Here is a 17628-nt window from a genome sequence, read left to right as displayed (position 1 = left end):
CTCCGACATGCTCCGCCCGCCGTCCCCAGTGGAGGGCGGAAGTCCGGCGATTTCCTCCTGACCAAAAAAAAAAAAAAAAAGCCCACCTGGCGTTAAGCGGTTACCGGAACCCATAGACATCTACAACGTAAATACCGCTAACCAACTTGAAATATGAGTTCTAAGGTTTCATTATAGTTACAATGGCTGCCCCATTCTTTAAACCGAACTTCTTCACGGCAGAAATAGGCGGGGTGATAGTACCTACCCGTGCGGACTCACAAAAGGTGCTACCACCGTGATTGTGGCCCGGAGGCATTTCCAGTTTTACCAGGATTGTTGGGTTCTCACCCAACAATCCTGGTAATCCTGGTAAAACGAGCTCGGCCAGGAGGGGTGGAATTTGCTAACAGTTCAAGGGCAGTTCCTTCGCGAATACATCTACTGCCGGATCGGAATCGCGACCCGCTGAGAAGATCAGGCGAGAAACTCAGCGGACTTATGTACGGGCTAGGTTTCATTACACTCTTTGCCGAGTTCGACGAGTACAGTTAGGCTCCCTAAGCTTAGCTCCCTAGCCCTGCTCCTAGGGGTAGAGCTACAGGCGTCTAATGACAGTATTAGTGGATCGTACCTATCAACCCGTAAGGACGTGTCTAGGGCGTGGACAATGACCGTCTCTTGCGTGTTTCGAAGTCAGGGATTAGTCAGCGGTGGCAACGATGAGGCTATTATTATGACGCATTACCTCGAAGTACCGTTCCGACGCTAACTTTAGGTGTTTGCGAGTCGATTCGAGGCCCGGATCGCTGTGAAGATCGACGTTCCTCATGAACCAGTGTTCTGACGGCTAATATACTAAAACGGGATTGAAAGGATTTATGGGTACCTATGTGGGTACGGACCACTGAGCGAACACCACGCTTGTGTATGGCATTATAGGTCGCCTAAAACTTTGTATAGTATCGCCTTTTTGCGAAGAGACATTTTACTCTGCACGTAAGTCATGGGATGATGTCTGCTGAGGATAATAATATATGCCTTGCAGCCGCGGATGGACTTTGTGTTTGGGCGAATCATCATAGGTGCATTCAAGATGATTCCCAGATACTTGACTTTCCTAGCCCAGGTTATGGCCTCATTTTTTTTTCTACCTATTCTAGTAGCCTCAAGGGGTTATTCTAGATTCACCGAGCTTTGACCTCACAGTAAAAGTTGGTCTCTACAAACAGCGGGATTAATTCTCAATTCAAATTGACTATTTTTCTATTAAAATTCCTATCCGTAATGTTCAAAGTAGATACTTTCTTTGTGTTATTTCAAAGTTTCTCTTTTCTAGACTTCATAAATTATTAACTTAACACAAAGCAAGGAAGCCGTATCAGTGTTACGTTATGTGGACAATTTTTCAACTAAATTCTATCGTATCTTCTTCTTCTTCTTGGGCGAATACTTCATTGCTGAAATCCGTGTCCTTGAAAGCCCTTCGTGGCTCTTTGTACCCTCAGCTTCCATTTGCTTCGGTTTTCGGCTTCTCTCAGGGCGTTCGTAACAGAGAGTCCAGTGAGCGCAGCTATCTGGTCCGACCAACGGTTTGGTGGCCAGCCGGCGGGTAGTAAAAAATATTTAATTTTTTCTGGCAAAAGTGATTTAATCAATATCATGCTTTGACTTGCAAATAAGGAATCGTTGATTTACTGTATTATGCTGACAACAGTACAGCTGTTCCCGTCACCCCTAAATTAACATTTTGGCATGTCATGTTGACAGATACGGGAAATCATTATTGAAGAATACCTTTACATGCCATGACTCGGACACGAGAACCCTCTCATCGTGGCCGCCGGTAACTACATTCCCGATCCTGCGGAAAGAATGGAAAACAGTCGACGCCGCCCCAAACACGTCATTTCGGATCCTCACGATCCACTAACGGTGCTTTCAGGTACCTCAAGCACCGGTCACCGTTCTCGTCAAAGCCCGTCGCTTACGATGAAGGGCTCGATGTGTAAATTAACACAGCCCACTGAGTTTCTCGCCGGATCTTCTCAGTGGGTCGCGTTTCCGATCCGGTGGTAGATACTGCGAAGCACGGCTCTTGCTAGGGTGCGTGTTAGCAACTTCGTCAGGTTTGAGCCCCGTGAGCTCACCTACTAGTTAAGGTTCCGCTGATATAGCCTCTCAAAGCTATCAGCTTAGGTAGGAAAAAAAAAGGCCTTGACTCTCGGCCGTCAACAAAAAAGAATAGTAAAAAACACTGTCCCGAAATCAAATACGTTTAATGTTAAAACAGCGAATTCCATCAGTATTTTACGTAATTAACTTATGGATTAAAAACTTTGATGTTTTGTTATATTAAATCAGTCGACGCGTAAATTTCTGAATGACCCTGTCATTCCCATGTGCAGCTCGCTAAACTGTCCCTTCGGTCGGTACTTCTCATCTGTGCCAAATTTAGAAACTCTTTCGAAATATTCCAAGTTTTCTTTGGATGTGAATACTTCAATCCATTGATCTGGAAAAAAAATTACCATTTAAGAACATTATTGCAAGCGCCTATTCAATTTTCAAATTCAGAAATTTTTAGGTTTATATTTTTGAGCTTCGAAGAAACCAATGATCGTCCAAATTGTAAAAATTTTAATAAAAAGTTAAATTATTCAAGCTTAGTAGTAAATAGTTTCTTTAATCGAGTATTTTTGTGTATAGCTCTTACTTGGGTCACCGATTTTTTACATGAGCCAAACAGGACGTACGTACGCATGTAGTAATCGATTAGAAATAAGAAACAGCGTGATTAATTAATTAATTTACAAAAGTCCATTTAAACGAGAATACGACAATACATTAGGATGACGTGCTTTATGTAATCATATATGAACAAAACACGAACATTCCTACTTTGATGCATGTGTGGCGTCCTCCACACAGTGGCAGACATGCAAAAAAATCGTACGGTGTAATGTGCATAAACAAAACGTAAAAAGCTCGACTCGTACGACGGCCGGTCACGTCACCTCCCGCCCGCCAGTCCGCACCACGCTTTCGCTTGCGACGCATGTGACACTGCTATAATATTGTAAACAATCGTTCTACCGCCAGTAAAATATATTTTATCATTTTGAACTTATAATTAATTATCCACTTCTTCTTTCTGCTTTTCCTGTGCTTGTGCTTCTTACCAAATACAAACTATTAAACTGTTGGTGGAGTGTTTAATTTGGGATATATTCTGGAACACGCCGGGACAACCCCGTATCTCCTGCTACACGGACCACCACACTGGTGACCCCGACAACAAGAAGATAAGAAGCATAAAACAGTAAGAAGTACGATTTACATTAGTCATGGCCAATCAAGATGGCGGATCGAAGTCAAACAATGGATCATCGAAGACTTTTACACCATCCGACACGACCGACATTTATCGTATCGGAGTGCGACCACCACCATTTTGGGCCGAAGAACCAGCCGTTTGGTTCTCACAACTAGAAGGAAATTTTGTGCTGTCCGGTATCAAGGATGACGATACAAAATTTTATTATGTCACTTCAACTTTAGAACATAGATATGCCGCAGAAGTGAAAGATATCATCGTTTCACCTCCAAAAACCGGGAAATACGAACGATTGAAAAGCGAACTGATCAAACGTCTATCTACATCGCGAGAAAAGGAAGTAAAGCAGCTACTTATGCATGAGGAGCTTGGGGACCGACGACCGTCGCAATTTCTCCGACATTTGCAGCAACTCGCAGGACCAACGGTTCCAGAAGAATTTATAAAAACCATCTGGACCAGCCGCTTGCCCACTACACTTCAACCGATCATTGTATCTCAGAAACAACTGGACTTACTGGCTTTAGCAGACCTAGCCGACAGTGTGCACGAAATAATACCATGCTCGCCTCAAATAGCCACAACATCAGCACTAAAGGCTACAGAACCGTCGCTCGCGTCGATGGCTAAGCAGATCGACGAACTTTCAAGGCAAGTGAAGGCACTTACGACTCATAAACACCGCTCCAGATCTAGGACTAGAAGAGACAGTCCAGATAGAAAAACGAAACGGTCACAGTCTAGCTATAAAAAGTTTCCGACATGTTGGTACCACTATAAATTCGGCAATCAAGCGAAATGGTGCACAAAACCTTGTGATTTTCGGCCGGAAAACTACCAAGGCAGTCGGTAATGGCGACGTCCGATAGCCAACATGTACCTGGTCGCCTATTTGTTTCTGATCGGAAAACGAAGATGCAGTTTTTAGTTGATACTGGCAGCGATCTCTGCGTCTTCCCCCGCACCGCTCTACGTGAACGGCGATCACCCACCAGCTACAAACTCTACGCAGCAAACGGAACTGCCATAGCCACCTACGGTTTCGCTCACCTAGAGTTGAACTTGGGCCTCCGTCGTGCCTACCAATGGCGTTTCATCGTGGCAGACGTCACAAAAGCCATCATTGGAGTCGACTTTCTATCATTCTACGGCCTCATCGTCGATTGCCGTAATCATCGCCTAATCGACAGCACTACGACATTGACGACACCAGCAGCTGCAGTTTTATCGTCGAACACTATTTCTTCTGTGAAAACATTGATCGGCGAAACAGCTTACCATCAATTACTGCGTCAATTTCCTGAGATAACGCGCCCTGCTGGGACCGACCGTGTCATCCATCACGGCACAGTCCACCATATACGGACTACGCCGGGACCTCCAATTTCATGTGCTCCACGCCGCTTAGCTCCGGATAAACTGCTTATCGCCAAAGAACAATTCGCAGCTATGCTGAAAAATGGAACTGCTAGACCATCAGAGAGTCCATGGTCATCACCTCTCCACTTAGCACCGAAGAAAAACAGCGGATGGCGTCCATGCGGTGATTACAGGATGTTGAATGCAAGAACGATTCCTGATCGCTACCCCATACGCAACATTCACGATTTCACCCACAATATTTCCGGATGCCAGGTATTCTACTATAGACCTGGTAAAAGCCTACAACCAGATTCCAGTAAACAGCGAGGATATAGCAAAAACCGCAATAACAACCCCGTTTGGTCTATACGAGTTTCCGTATATGACTTTCGGACTCAGAAACGCAGGCCAAACGTTCCAACGCTTTGTGGACGAGATGACAAGAGGTTTGGACTTCACTTACGCTTTTTTGGACGATTTTTTGATATTTTCCCGGGATGAATCTTCCCACAGGAATCACCTACGCCAAATATTTGAAAGGCTCAAACAATATGGCATGGTAATAAATACATCGAAATGCGTATTTGGAGCGTCAGAAGTTACTTTCCTAGGCTACAAGGTTTCATCTGCCGGAATCAAGCCCTTGGAAACAAAAGTAGATGCAATCAGAGCATTCCCAGTACCAAAAACTGCTAAAGAACTACGCCGCTTTCTGGGAATGCTAAATTTCTACCGGAAGTTCATACCTGACGCAGCTAAAATTCAAGCGCCACTTCACATGTTACTAACCGACAAAATAAAAGGTTCTCACCCTGTAAACATCGCTGGAGACGCATTATACGCATTTGAAGAATGTAAAAACAGCCTATGCCGCGCTACACTGCTGGCACACCCTGACGCAGATGCGAAAATGGCAATCGTCACAGATGCTTCAGATACCGCAATTGGTGCTGCTCTTCAGCAATGTAAGAATAATACTTGGGAACCTCTAGCGTTTTTTTCACGGAAACTCAGTCCATCACAAGTAAAATACTCTCCTTACGACAGGGAGCTACTTGCGATCTATGAGGGAATCCAACATTTCAGACACATGCTAGAAGCTCGACATTTTACCGTATACACGGATCACAAGCCCATATGCTACGCATTCGCTACCAGGAAAGATAAGTGCTCACCTCGACAGTTCCGCCACCTTGACTATATTTCGCAGTTTACGACAGATATACGTCACATATCTGGGAAAGAAAATGTCGTGGCAGATACTTTATCGAGAATTGAAGAAGTAGCGCAACCCATCGACCTGATACAGTTAGCGAAATCACAAGATAGCGATCCAGAGCTAAAACGTTTACTAAAAGAGGGATCAATGTCACTGACCTTTCGTAAGCTAACTATACCTGGGACAAAAACACAGCTCGTTTGCGATGACAGCCAACAACTTCCACGACCATTCGTCACAGCACCGTTTCGACGTCAAGTATTCAATAACTTGCATTCACTGAGCCACCCTGGCGCTGCAGCAACTGCAAAGTTAGTAGCCCAGCGCTACGTATGGCCCAGTATGAGAATAGATTGCCGTGAATGGACGAGGTCGTGTCATTCCTGTCAACATTCCAAGATTACCCGACATGTAACCGTAACTCCTGGAACATTTCAATTACCACGGGCCAGATTTACCACTATACATATAGATCTAATAGGTCCAATGCCAATATCGAAGGGCTATAAGTATTGCCTAACCATCGTTGACCGATTTACAAGATGGCCAGAAGCCATACCGATCATGGACATAAGCGCCGAAACCGTAGCGAAAGCCCTGATATCTGAATGGATAGCACGCTTTGGTTGCCCTACCGCCGTTATCACCGACAGAGGACGGCAATTCGAATCGGCCCTATTTAAGAATTTGGCTGAAATGGTCGGGTTCGAGCACAAACGAACGACGGCTTATCATCCTGCATGCAACGGCATGGTTGAAAGATTTCACAGGCAGTTGAAGGCTGCTATAGTATGTCACTCAACATTAAATTGGACAGAATCACTACCACTTGTCTTACTTGGAATCCGAAACACCTTTAAAGAAGACATTCAAGCGTGTCCGGCTGAGTTGGTATACGGAGAAACGCTTCGATTACCAGGGGAATTGTTTCATTCATCCAAAAACAAAACGGAAGATCTTACCGATTTTATGACTAGACTCAGATCGATAGTGAAAGATATACAACCGCAACCCGCATCTAGGCACTGCAAGAAAACAGCATTTATTTTTAAGGATCTCGCTACAACAACCCATGTTTACCTAAGAGAAGACGCCTTGAAGGGGGCCCTCCAACCAGCTTACACCGGACCTCACGAAATACTGGAAAGGAATGATAAGGTATTCAAGCTGTTGATAAAAGGGAAACCAGTTTCCGTAACAATAGAAAGAATAAAACCTGCCTATATACTCATAGATAACACAGATCTTGGTAGAAACACGTCATTTCTACCTTGTTCACGGATGAAAAAGAATCACGACGAAAAGGCTGCTGAAAAGGAGATACCTGAAAAGAAGACACCAGACAATGAAGGACCTGTTAAGAAAACACGTTCTGGAAGAACAGTACGATTACCCATGTATTATCGCCCGTAGGACGGTCTCTGGAGGGGAGTGGTGTGGCGTCCTCCACACAGTGGCAGACATGCAAAAAAATCGTACGGTGTAATGTGCATAAACAAAACGTAAAAAGCTCGACTCGTACGACGGCCGGTCACGTCACCTCCCGCCCGCCAGTCCGCACCACGCTTTCGCTTGCGACGCATGTGACACTGCTATAATATTGTAAACAATCGTTCTACCGCCAGTAAAATATATTTTATCATTTTGAACTTATAATTAATTATCCACTTCTTCTTTCTGCTTTTCCTGTGCTTGTGCTTCTTACCAAATACAAACTATTAAACTGTTGGTGGAGTGTTTAATTTGGGATATATTCTGGAACACGCCGGGACAACCTCGTATCTCCTGCTACACGGACCACCACACATGTAATATTAAAAAAAATCGTAATAATTTTAAACGAAAATATTTTCGTGAAAAAGAAGGTTGATCCAATGATTATTTAAAAAATCATTATAATATTTTCACAATAATTCAGCAAATAAATTAGAAAGTTTTCATAATTGACTGTCAATACAATGACATCACTACGATTAGAGTGCGGGTGTTGAAAAAAGACACCGAGATATTCTCAATTACATTTTTCTCTCGTGCTCATATTTAAAATAACTAGAGGGCCCGCAGTAGTCGAAATTCGACTATAATTAATTGGAATTATAAGTTTGTACACTATTATGATTGTATTTTATACTACTATAATCACAAATTTCACCAAGACTATACTATAAAAAATATCAACAAAGACAAACAATATTTAATCTCAATTTGACAACAGACGTCAAGAACAAAAGTTTGACAATAAATAGTATGCATGCGTGTGTGCGTCAAATACATGGTATGTAGTGTGTGTAATGTTTTCTTTACTGATTTAATGTATTATTATTTTAAAAAAATATTAGCATTGTGCACTTCCTCTCTATATTCTCTATAAGCGTGAAAATTTCATATTCCTTCGTCCGCGCAATTTTCGTAAAAAGGGATACAAAGTTTTTGCTTCACGTATTAATATATAGACAATTGTTACTTTATTTGACAAGTGAAGAATTTTGACGGGAACGAGAGAGGCAAAGTCGTGTGAATTGTTTTTAGTCTAAGATACGGAATTAAAAAAATATACCCTGATCTGTTAATTAGATGAAACAATTTTTTATAGGCTGATCACAATATTATGAATTTATAATAACAACCTCTGCCACCATAAGTCTGCTGCAACTAATTTATTTATAATTTTTACCTTCTCATGTTAATTACATGTAGTAAGCTAAAACCGTCAATATTTTATATTATATAACCTCACTGTAGTAGGCACCCATCTCTATGATTGCTATACTTACCTGCAGCCAGGTGAGAAAAGGTAGATAAATGTAGCTTATTTCAATCATATGTTAATTAAAAATCACGAGCATGATTTGAAAAAAAAAAAATTGAATGTATTTAGATGTTGTAGTTTCTTTGAAATTATCTGCAACCAATGATTTTTATACAACAGATATGTTATCTTCATAGTAACTGACTCTTCAAATCTGATCGCGCACTATATATCTACATACCTACCGATATAGTACACACACATGTTGACAAGTAGCATTAATGAAAAGTACAAAAGATGGGATAAGCGCGTGAGTAAAAAAGATAGCTATAATTGGAACGATTGCACTTGTTATATTATTATTGCATTTGTTTAGACGCGACTAAAGACGAAACGTCCCAATTGGCCTGTTTTCGAGTCTTCACTTGACGTGAAGTCTTCACTTTACTGGTGGTAGGACCTCTTGTGAGTCCGCGCAGGTGGGTACCACCACCCTGCCTATTTCTGCCGTGAAGCAGTAATGCGTTTCGGTTTGAAGGGTGGGGCAGCCGTTGTAACTATACTTGAGACCTTAGAACTTATATCTCAAGGTGGGTGGCGCATTTACGTCGTAAATGTCTATAGGCTCCAGTAACCACTTAACACCAGGTGGGCTGTGAGCTCGTCCACTCAACTAGCAATAAAAGAAAAAAAAAAAAAACGTGCTCTTGAAACATATCTGCTTCTTTTTACATATAAAATATAATTGTCTGTAACCTTTATAATGAAAAAAAAAAAAAAAAAACTGAAATTTCATCCCTCTCATTTCGTTTCATTTAATTTCATTCCTAATCACTACAGTCTCAAATAAATCTACTTAAGATCATTTTTCACTCCACATTGTTTTTTAATTTAACAGAATATAAGATGATATAATAATAAATAATACAATAAAAGAATAGTATGTTGTGGATTTCCTGTTGATGAAAATCACTGAAGTAGGAAACCTATGGAAATGAAACGTCAACAAAAAATTCGTGCCACTGTGACGTCATCTGGCCACAAAACATGGCGGTTTTAGTGCTGCCCAGAAGATTTTAATGTTAGTAGGTTTTATCGATAAACGTTCTTGGCTCATTTTATTTTAAATATTGTTGAGTATGAATGTATTTGTAGAATTTATACTTTAATATGAAGTAAGTATATTGTTATGTGCAAAGATGATGTGATTTAGATATTATGTGAAATCTAAGACGAGTTCGTGCTTCAAATTTGCCAAGTAAACGATATGACCATTTTTTAAATTTGCTACACTGATTTTATAAAGTTGTCGTTTGCCGCAAAACATAAAGATATGGCGTAGTACAGTGCCATCTGCCCATTTCTAGCATGCTGAATGTTATCGTATTTTGAGTACGTGTTTTTCTTAGACTATTACAATCTATTTTAATTGTTTTGCTGACTCCGTAACACACTACCGCAGCGCACCTCAAGGAAAGTGCGCCGCACCATTTGAATCACTTTCACTTGAGAGTGATTCAAATTTTAAACTTATCAAGGGACCGCCTGATTAAAAAAACATCTACAGAACATTTATTCGTTAATAAAATTACAAACGTCATTCCTTGTGACTTCCTCTCTAAAATCACTTAAGTATTAAATATTTAACGAGTTCACAATAGTGTTTTACTCACTGCGGAATAAAACTATTTTATTTAAATAGTTCCGACGACTTTCTTGAGATCCTATAAAATATGTTTTAATTATTATTTTTGTATGTTTTAAGCATGATAAAATAAGAAATTTTATATAAGCAATCATATTAAATCGATATCAAAGTCAATAAATAATGTACAACCCAAAACAGACGGCCGAACTGACGTGACAATGACATTTGGCGCGCTAAACATGGCGGATTTTCGGCCTCATTAGACGGAGACGGAGATATTTACGTATATTCATGTTTCATTTTATGTACGCACTGAAATACTGTTATATTGTTTTCCTGCGAGTTAAAGTGCTGAGTAAGAACGAGATAGATATATGTTTATGTATGTGCCTTCAAAATGGGTGCTATTTATATAAGCAATTGTACGTATAGAACAATATGTCGTGTCCCTACTATATAGGTCTATGATGAAAATGGAACTACTATCTCTGTCTTTTTGACATTTCGTTTCGTTGTCACAAAATAGATTCAAATCATACGCTTTATTGGAATCTATATATTAATACGTGAAGCAAAAACTTTGTATCCCTTTTTACGAAAATTGCCCGGACGGAGGAGTATGAAATTTTCCACACTTATAGAGAACATAGAGAAGAAGTGCACAATGCTAATATTTTTTTTAAATAATGCATATAAGATACATTAAGTTATTAAAGAAAACATTACACACACTACATACCATGTATTTGACGCACACACGCATGCATACTATTTATTGTCAAACTTTTGTTCTTGACGTGTGTTGTCAAATTGAGAATAGATTAAATATTTTGTTGTCTTTGTTAATATTGTTTATAGTGCAGTCTTGGCGAAATTTGTATAAAATACAATAGTGTACAAACTTACAATTCCAATTAATTATAGTCGAATTTCGACTACTGCGGGACCTCTAGTTAATTGAAAACGTTGATGGTTGTTACCTACTGTTGTCTTGAGTACAAGTAAAAGTATAGAAATAAGCGAGGAGGAGAGGAGAATTCAATTTCATTACCAAAATATTTAAAAAAGCACTACTTCCTCAATACTCTGACCGAATGTTTAATGTTCTCTTATAATTAGCATTGTCTACATGGGTATGTATTTAATGTACTTAAATCCTCGATTTTGTCAAAAGCTTTGATTGGATTTCCCAGAAATGTCCAAAACGGATCGTTTGGAGCCTCTGGGTCTGCGGAGGGACTTCGGTTCCCTCTGTATTTTGTACCGTATGTTCCATGGGGAGTGCTCTGAGGAATTGTTCGAGATGATACCGGCATCTCGTTTTTACCATCGCACCGCCCGCCACCGGAGTAGAGTTCATCCATACTACCTGGAGCCACTGCGGTCATCCACAGTGCGTTTCCAGAGGTCTTTTTTGCCACGTACCATCCGGCTATGGAATGAGCTCCCCTCCACGGTGTTTCCCGAGCGCTATGACATGTCCTTCTTCAAACGAGGCTTGTGGAGAGTATTAAACGGTAGGCAGCGGCTTGGCTCTGCCCCTGGCATTGCTGAAGTCCATGGGCGACGGTAACCACTCACCATCAGGTGGGCCGTATGCTCGTCTGCCTACAAGGGCAATAAAAAAAAATAAAAAAAATACAAAACATCTCTATTTAATAAACTCACCATATAATTTAACCAAAGAACCTTCCGAGCCTCCTAATTCGACAGGTAGATTGTCCTTTGATACATGTTTGTGCAAAGACTCCAAATCAGCGTGCACATGGATCCTATTTCCGACTTTAGTTCCGAATACTTTTCTAAATATTCCAATTATGATTTCGACCAATTTAGATGTCGTTATCAGATGAATACCTTTAATTCTCATTGAATAGCCCTCCTGTAATTAAATTATTAAGAAATGGTTTGGTCCTTCCCAGACATGGCATGAGAAATTAAAAATTTCATGACTTATTAAATTGATTAAAGTGACTTCTCTAATTAATTTTATTCAGACTTTATGTGTGATTGTAATAATATCTTCATACGTTTTAATAATAATATGCTTAAACAATATAGAGCTTGATTACCTCCGAAGCGAAAGTTCGATTTATAGCCACAGTTTACATAACATTGTTTTATTTGCATTTTTATTATTTTAATAATTTTGAATTCATAACTTTTTTTAGGTTACATTTTTTTAACGTAGTCAATCATATCAAAATTTCCATCCTAGTGATCCCAATGATCACATACTGTTTATATATTTTACAATTATAAACTACTGGATTTTACAATACTGAATACTACGGCTACTTTGATGGATTTTTATTTAAGGGCAAAACAACGCATTTTTATTATAATGTTATTATTGAAATGTTGATTTAAGTTGATTAGGTCCTTACATATGAAATTTGCGTTTTGTCGTACTGACCACTTTGATCTGAAATATCTCCTCTTTGGTTAAGGAATCCAAATTCAAATTTATAAATTTATTTAGCTGGTACATTTAAATTTCGAAAACAGTCAATCATTTGTTTTTTCCACATTATTTTTGGTTGCGCTATGCGGTTGGTAGACCAAAATTGTAACGGTCATCTATTACAAAAATGAGTGTGGACTGTATTTGCGTTGTTCAACTATGACACTTTCTCGGGTCGTGGCGGGAAGAAACAAAGGAACACAACCCGAGGGAAATAGTGAAGGAAAACGCCGTACCTGAAGACGATGGAGTCGTCCGAATCACGACTGCTAAAAGTGCTTGAATCCAGTTGGTGTATCTTCTATCTTGCACGACACTGTGATACACTGACACTGATGTTGTATAAGAATAAAGTCTTAGGCCATCTCAATAATTAAATCACAAAATAACTGATTTCTGTAATGCGGAGCGCGCGCTAGGTAACCGCCATATTTTTTCTTCTTTCTTTCTCTGTGTGCCCGCGACGCTCGTACTAGTCAATCCAGGGCGCGGGGGATGGGTGAGGAAGGGGAAGAGAAAAGTGTCATAGCTGCCATATTATTATAAAAACATTTATCTACAAATCTGTTATGACGCTGGCGCAACCAATTTTGTTCTTTGGCGTCGCTTATTACCGCACAATGGAGAACATGAAATATCGGTAAATTTACGAGTACGAGTTCTACCGTGGCACCAGTGCTACAGAAATAACTCGAAGGATTATTTATGTGAACGGCGCTGGTGTCGCAAAAGAAAGCGCGGTATGTCTTTGGTTTCAACATTTTCGTTCTGGAAATTTCGACCTTCCCCGAACCAACCCCGTGGACGGTCGGAGATCAAACAAAAATATGAGGAATTAAAGGCTATTGTTTTTTTTTTTCCTACCTATGCTGATAGCGCAGAATCTACCACCGGATCGGAAACGCGACCCACTGAGAAGATCCGGCGAGAAACTCAGTGGGCTGTGTCTGAGAGTTAATTTACTCGTCGAGCCCTTCGTCGCAAGCGACGGGTTTGACGAGAACGGTGACCGGTGCTTGAAGTACCTAAAAGCACCGTTAGTGGATCGGGAGGAGCCGAGATGACGTGACGCTATTGTGGAAGCGGATCCGTCACAAAGCAAATCAAAGATAGCTGTTCAGCTTCAGTGATAGCGTTTGTGGAAGCGGATCCATCACAAAGCAAATCAGAGATAGCTGTTCAGTTTCAGTGATAGCATCTCTTTAAATTGCGTCCCTATGGAATCAATTTTAAAGACGTATTCACGTCAGAAAAGCTCCTCACCTCAGGAATTGGTACTTCATGAATTGAGTGAATCGCGCTTCGACTGGTGTGCTACCTTGCTCAACCGACACAATAATGAAGGGATTTTAAATCGAATCATTAATTGTGATGAAAAGTGGATACTGTACGATAATCGGAAGTGCTCGGTGCAAGGGCTGAGCCCTGCAGACCCAGCAGGAAATCCTGCCCTAAACGAAAATTGACTCAGAAAAAGTTACTTGTGAGTTCTTGGTGGACTAGCACCGGTGTCGTTCACTACAGTTTTCTAAAATCTGGCCAAAAAATTATGGCAGATATCTATTGTCAGCAACTGCAAACCATGAAGAAGAACTAGCTGCTAAATAACCCAGATTGGTCAATCACTGGCCACTGCTGCTTCACGACAACGCAAGACCACACACTGCACTAAAAACAACCACTAAGTTACAATTGGAACATCTACGACATCCACCATACTCCCTAGACCTTGCTCCAACAGATTACAATTTTTTCCGGAATTTTGACAACTTCTTACAAGGAAAAAGTCAACTCCAATGCGGTAGTCCAAACCGCCTTCAAAGAGTTTATTGATTTTCGCCGCATGGTTTTCTTAGTAAAGGGATCAATGAACTACCTATGAGATTGCACAATTACATAGATAACAACGGTGCATCATTTGATTAATTAAATTTATTTTACAAAAAATATTGACTATATTCCTCCCGTACAAAAGGTATTTTTTATATGTAAGGACCTAATATGTCTGATTTTAACTTACGGTCATAATTGAAGACATTTCATTGATTTCGAACATATCGATAGCTGATATAATTTCTGACATACTGATATCTCTATAATCAAGAATTCCAACAAATCCATTGCAATAATCGTGTGCTTTAATGTACTCACAAGTCTGAAAAGTAATTTCCAACTTAGTTATCTCTAGACAAGAAATATTGATGCTGTAAGAGGCAAGGCTTAAGTTAAATTAGGTTTATGAAATAAATACTGAAGGCTTAATCCACAGAATCCAAAGAGAATCCAACAATGTATGTGAAATATGGTCAGGGATTACAGATTCTACATTAAAATCATAGTTTTTCCATACCAAAACTCCATTTCTGTAGCAGTCCGAGAATGTTTTTGATGTTACTCCACTACGAAGGAATTTTAGTGCGAAAATTCGGTAATGATCTTCTGTAAGTTTCGGGAGTAATGCTTGAACTCTGTAATTATAACTGAAAATCAATCTTGTACAACTGAGGCACGTCGTGGTGTCTATAAACTCCGCTAATAAATTTACAACCAAGTACCTGTGAGTGAGTTCACCCACTTATAAAAAAAGAACATGATTCTTTGCGAAAGTATAGTGTGCCACAAAGTAGTTTTAAAACTATACTCGAGGTTAATTATGAACATTCAAATTATGAACATCACTACAGGGCGTTGCTACGTTAGTAAAAAAATCTAAAATTTTAACAAGACAATTAGGTCTGATATATATTTTAATATTATGTATATATTTTGTTTAAGCCAAACGTGCGTAGGTAGTTATAACATTTACATAAATTACCATTAATAATTAGCTGCTTATTTTGGTATAATTAAACTAAAATACGCAATTTCAATATGAACATTTTTTAATGCGATTATTTGTCTTTTTTTCTCAGGCCTGTTAATTTTAATTAATTAATAAACATACATGGCGTTCTCGTTTTCGCCATTTATTTCTCTCCATTAACATTCACGTTTGACATAGTATTGAAATTAAAATCACTAGAAGATCGACGTACATGCACTGATCTGATATACTTATATAAGATAATTCACTCTCTGTTGGATTCGCCTGAACTGTTATCTCAGATTTCACTAAACATTAAATTTCGTGCTCGGAGGGTCAACCAAAACAATTTGTTTGCATTGCTAATTTACAAAAACAATATATCTTACTATAATCCCATTACCCGAATGTGTCGTACCTATAACGAACTGGCAAGGTCGTCACCTGAGTTAGATATTTTTACTTGTAGGTTGGTTACGTTTAGAAAAATGTTCAAGGGCATCCTCCACTTTATTAATAGGTAGGTTAATGTAATTGTTTAATGTATTATATTGTGAATAAATTTTTTTTTCCTTACATTATTCGTTAGATTAGTTTTTGTTATTGTGTTGTTTTGTCATAATTGTAAGGAACATTGTTATACAAATTCAGCACTATATGTCTTGTTTTGTCGTGCGCACATAACTTAGGTTGCAAGCCAGATTTTGTTTCTTTTTATTTGTGTTTTTTATGTATCTTTAGCTTGTGATGTGTATTGTGAGCCTAATAAAATAAATAAAAATAAAATAAAAATCATACTTATCATACTTACACCAATCCTTTTGAATTTTGAAAATGTTTTTTAGCGTCATAGCTATCAAATGCATGGGGAAGTAAAGTTTTGAGTGTAGAGAGTCTTTCCATTTGCTTCTTTGCTCGTTCTATGGAGCCTTTTAGCAGTATTATTGTTCTTTCCAAATACTCCCGTGCTGTACAAAATAATCTTCATTACGCTATTTTTTTGGGTAACACCATGACATGTTCGTACATTAAATGTCTTTTCACGATACTTTCGGCCCGTGTCAAAGGTGTTGTATTATTTTACTAATAAAATTTATTCTTAATAGCTTTAAATCCAAATAGGAAGAGATTCGGAGTCTCCCTGCGAGATCAAATAAAAAAAATGAGGAAATTGGAAGAAGAACCATTATAACCGATATAGCCCGAAGTTGAAGTTTTTTTTTTGATTGAAGTATTACTTACTGGTGGCCCGGAGGCTTTCTAGTTTCATCATGATGGGTGGTGGGCCAGGAGGGATGGGATTTGCTAACAGCTGCCCGGGAGCTGGCCTCCGAAGAAGACCCAACAACTCAAGAGCAGCTGCTTCACGAATGAATCTACTACCGGATCGGAATCGCGACCGGCTGAGAAAATCCAGCGAGAAACTCAACGGGCTGATGCATGGGTTAGGTTGCACGTAGCTGTTTGCCGAGTTCGATGAGTATGGTTACCGGGATCCCTAAGCCTGCTCCTAATGTTAGAGCTGAAGGCGTCTAATGCAAGATTTATTGGATCTGATGGATGGATTTGTGAAATGAATCTAAAACACTCACAATATTCTGTATTGATGAAATGCTGTTGTTTTTTTATCCAATCATCCAGTAAGTTGATTGCTTCGTCCATCTCTTCTTGCTGTTCGTATTTATAATGTTTTCTCAGATACGAAAACGTGTCATTATTAAATTCTAAAATTTCATTTTTGGGTATGGAATTCATTGTATACGTTACAATGCTTGCGAGTTCTGCTAATTACTGTCCATTCATTAATCGTAAATTAAACAAACACATTTCTAAAAATGTAAGCCAACGTCTATGACGTTTTATTCACTTAATTAGTTTTATTACTAACCAGTATATGTATATCATGTATATTCCACGCTTTGGTTTTTATTTCAAGAAAAAAATGTATCTATATATTAATACGTGAAGCAAAAACTTTGTATCCCTTTTTAGGAAAATTGCGCGGACAGAGGAGTATAAAATTTCCCACACTTATAGAGAATATAGAGAAGGAGTGCAGAATGATAT

At 39.2% G+C, this 17628-nt stretch overlaps 1 protein-coding gene across 2 annotated transcripts; it reads right to left on the bottom strand.

The window, feature by feature from the left end:
• Positions 1-2239: 2239 nt before the first annotated feature.
• Positions 2240-17614, bottom strand: LOC149501297 (alpha-tocopherol transfer protein-like). Of its 2 annotated transcripts, XM_089733898.1 has the most exons (5): positions 17154-17614; positions 16373-16529; positions 15109-15226; positions 11963-12176; positions 2240-2494 (listed from the first exon to the last, which is right to left on the bottom strand). In XM_089733898.1, exons 1-5 carry the CDS (start codon positions 17314-17316, stop codon positions 2340-2342), a joined length of 807 nt encoding a protein of 268 aa, XP_089590024.1. In that variant the 5' UTR covers positions 17317-17614; the 3' UTR covers positions 2240-2339. The 2 variants fall into 2 exon arrangements, with proteins under 2 accessions (XP_089590024.1, XP_089590025.1); XM_089733899.1 differs by lacking the exons at positions 15109-15226; positions 16373-16529; positions 17154-17614 and adding an exon at positions 14779-14930.
• Between the last annotated feature and the right edge of the window lie 14 nt (positions 17615-17628).

The sequence above is a fragment of the Bombyx mandarina genome, chromosome 16 (assembly GCF_030267445.1).
Source record: "Bombyx mandarina strain Sakado chromosome 16, ASM3026744v2".
NCBI classification, from domain to species: domain Eukaryota; kingdom Metazoa; phylum Arthropoda; class Insecta; order Lepidoptera; family Bombycidae; genus Bombyx; species Bombyx mandarina.
The sequence above is the reverse complement of the archived record's forward strand: the minus strand, read 5'-3'. Positions and strand labels throughout refer to the sequence as shown.

Excerpts from the sequence above, each read along its gene's own strand:
- LOC149501297 (XM_089733898.1), bottom strand. The coding sequence starts at position 17,316 with ATGAATTCCATACCCAAAAATGAAATTTTAGAATTTAATAATGACACG. Across the intron at positions 16,530-17,153 it reads TTTCATCAATACAGAATATT|CACGGGAGTATTTGGAAAGA; the intron begins GTGAGTGTTTTA and ends TATTTTGTACAG. Across the intron at positions 12,177-15,108 it reads GCTACAGAAATGGAGTTTTG|GAGGGCTATTCAATGAGAAT; the intron begins GTATGGAAAAAC and ends ATTTAATTACAG.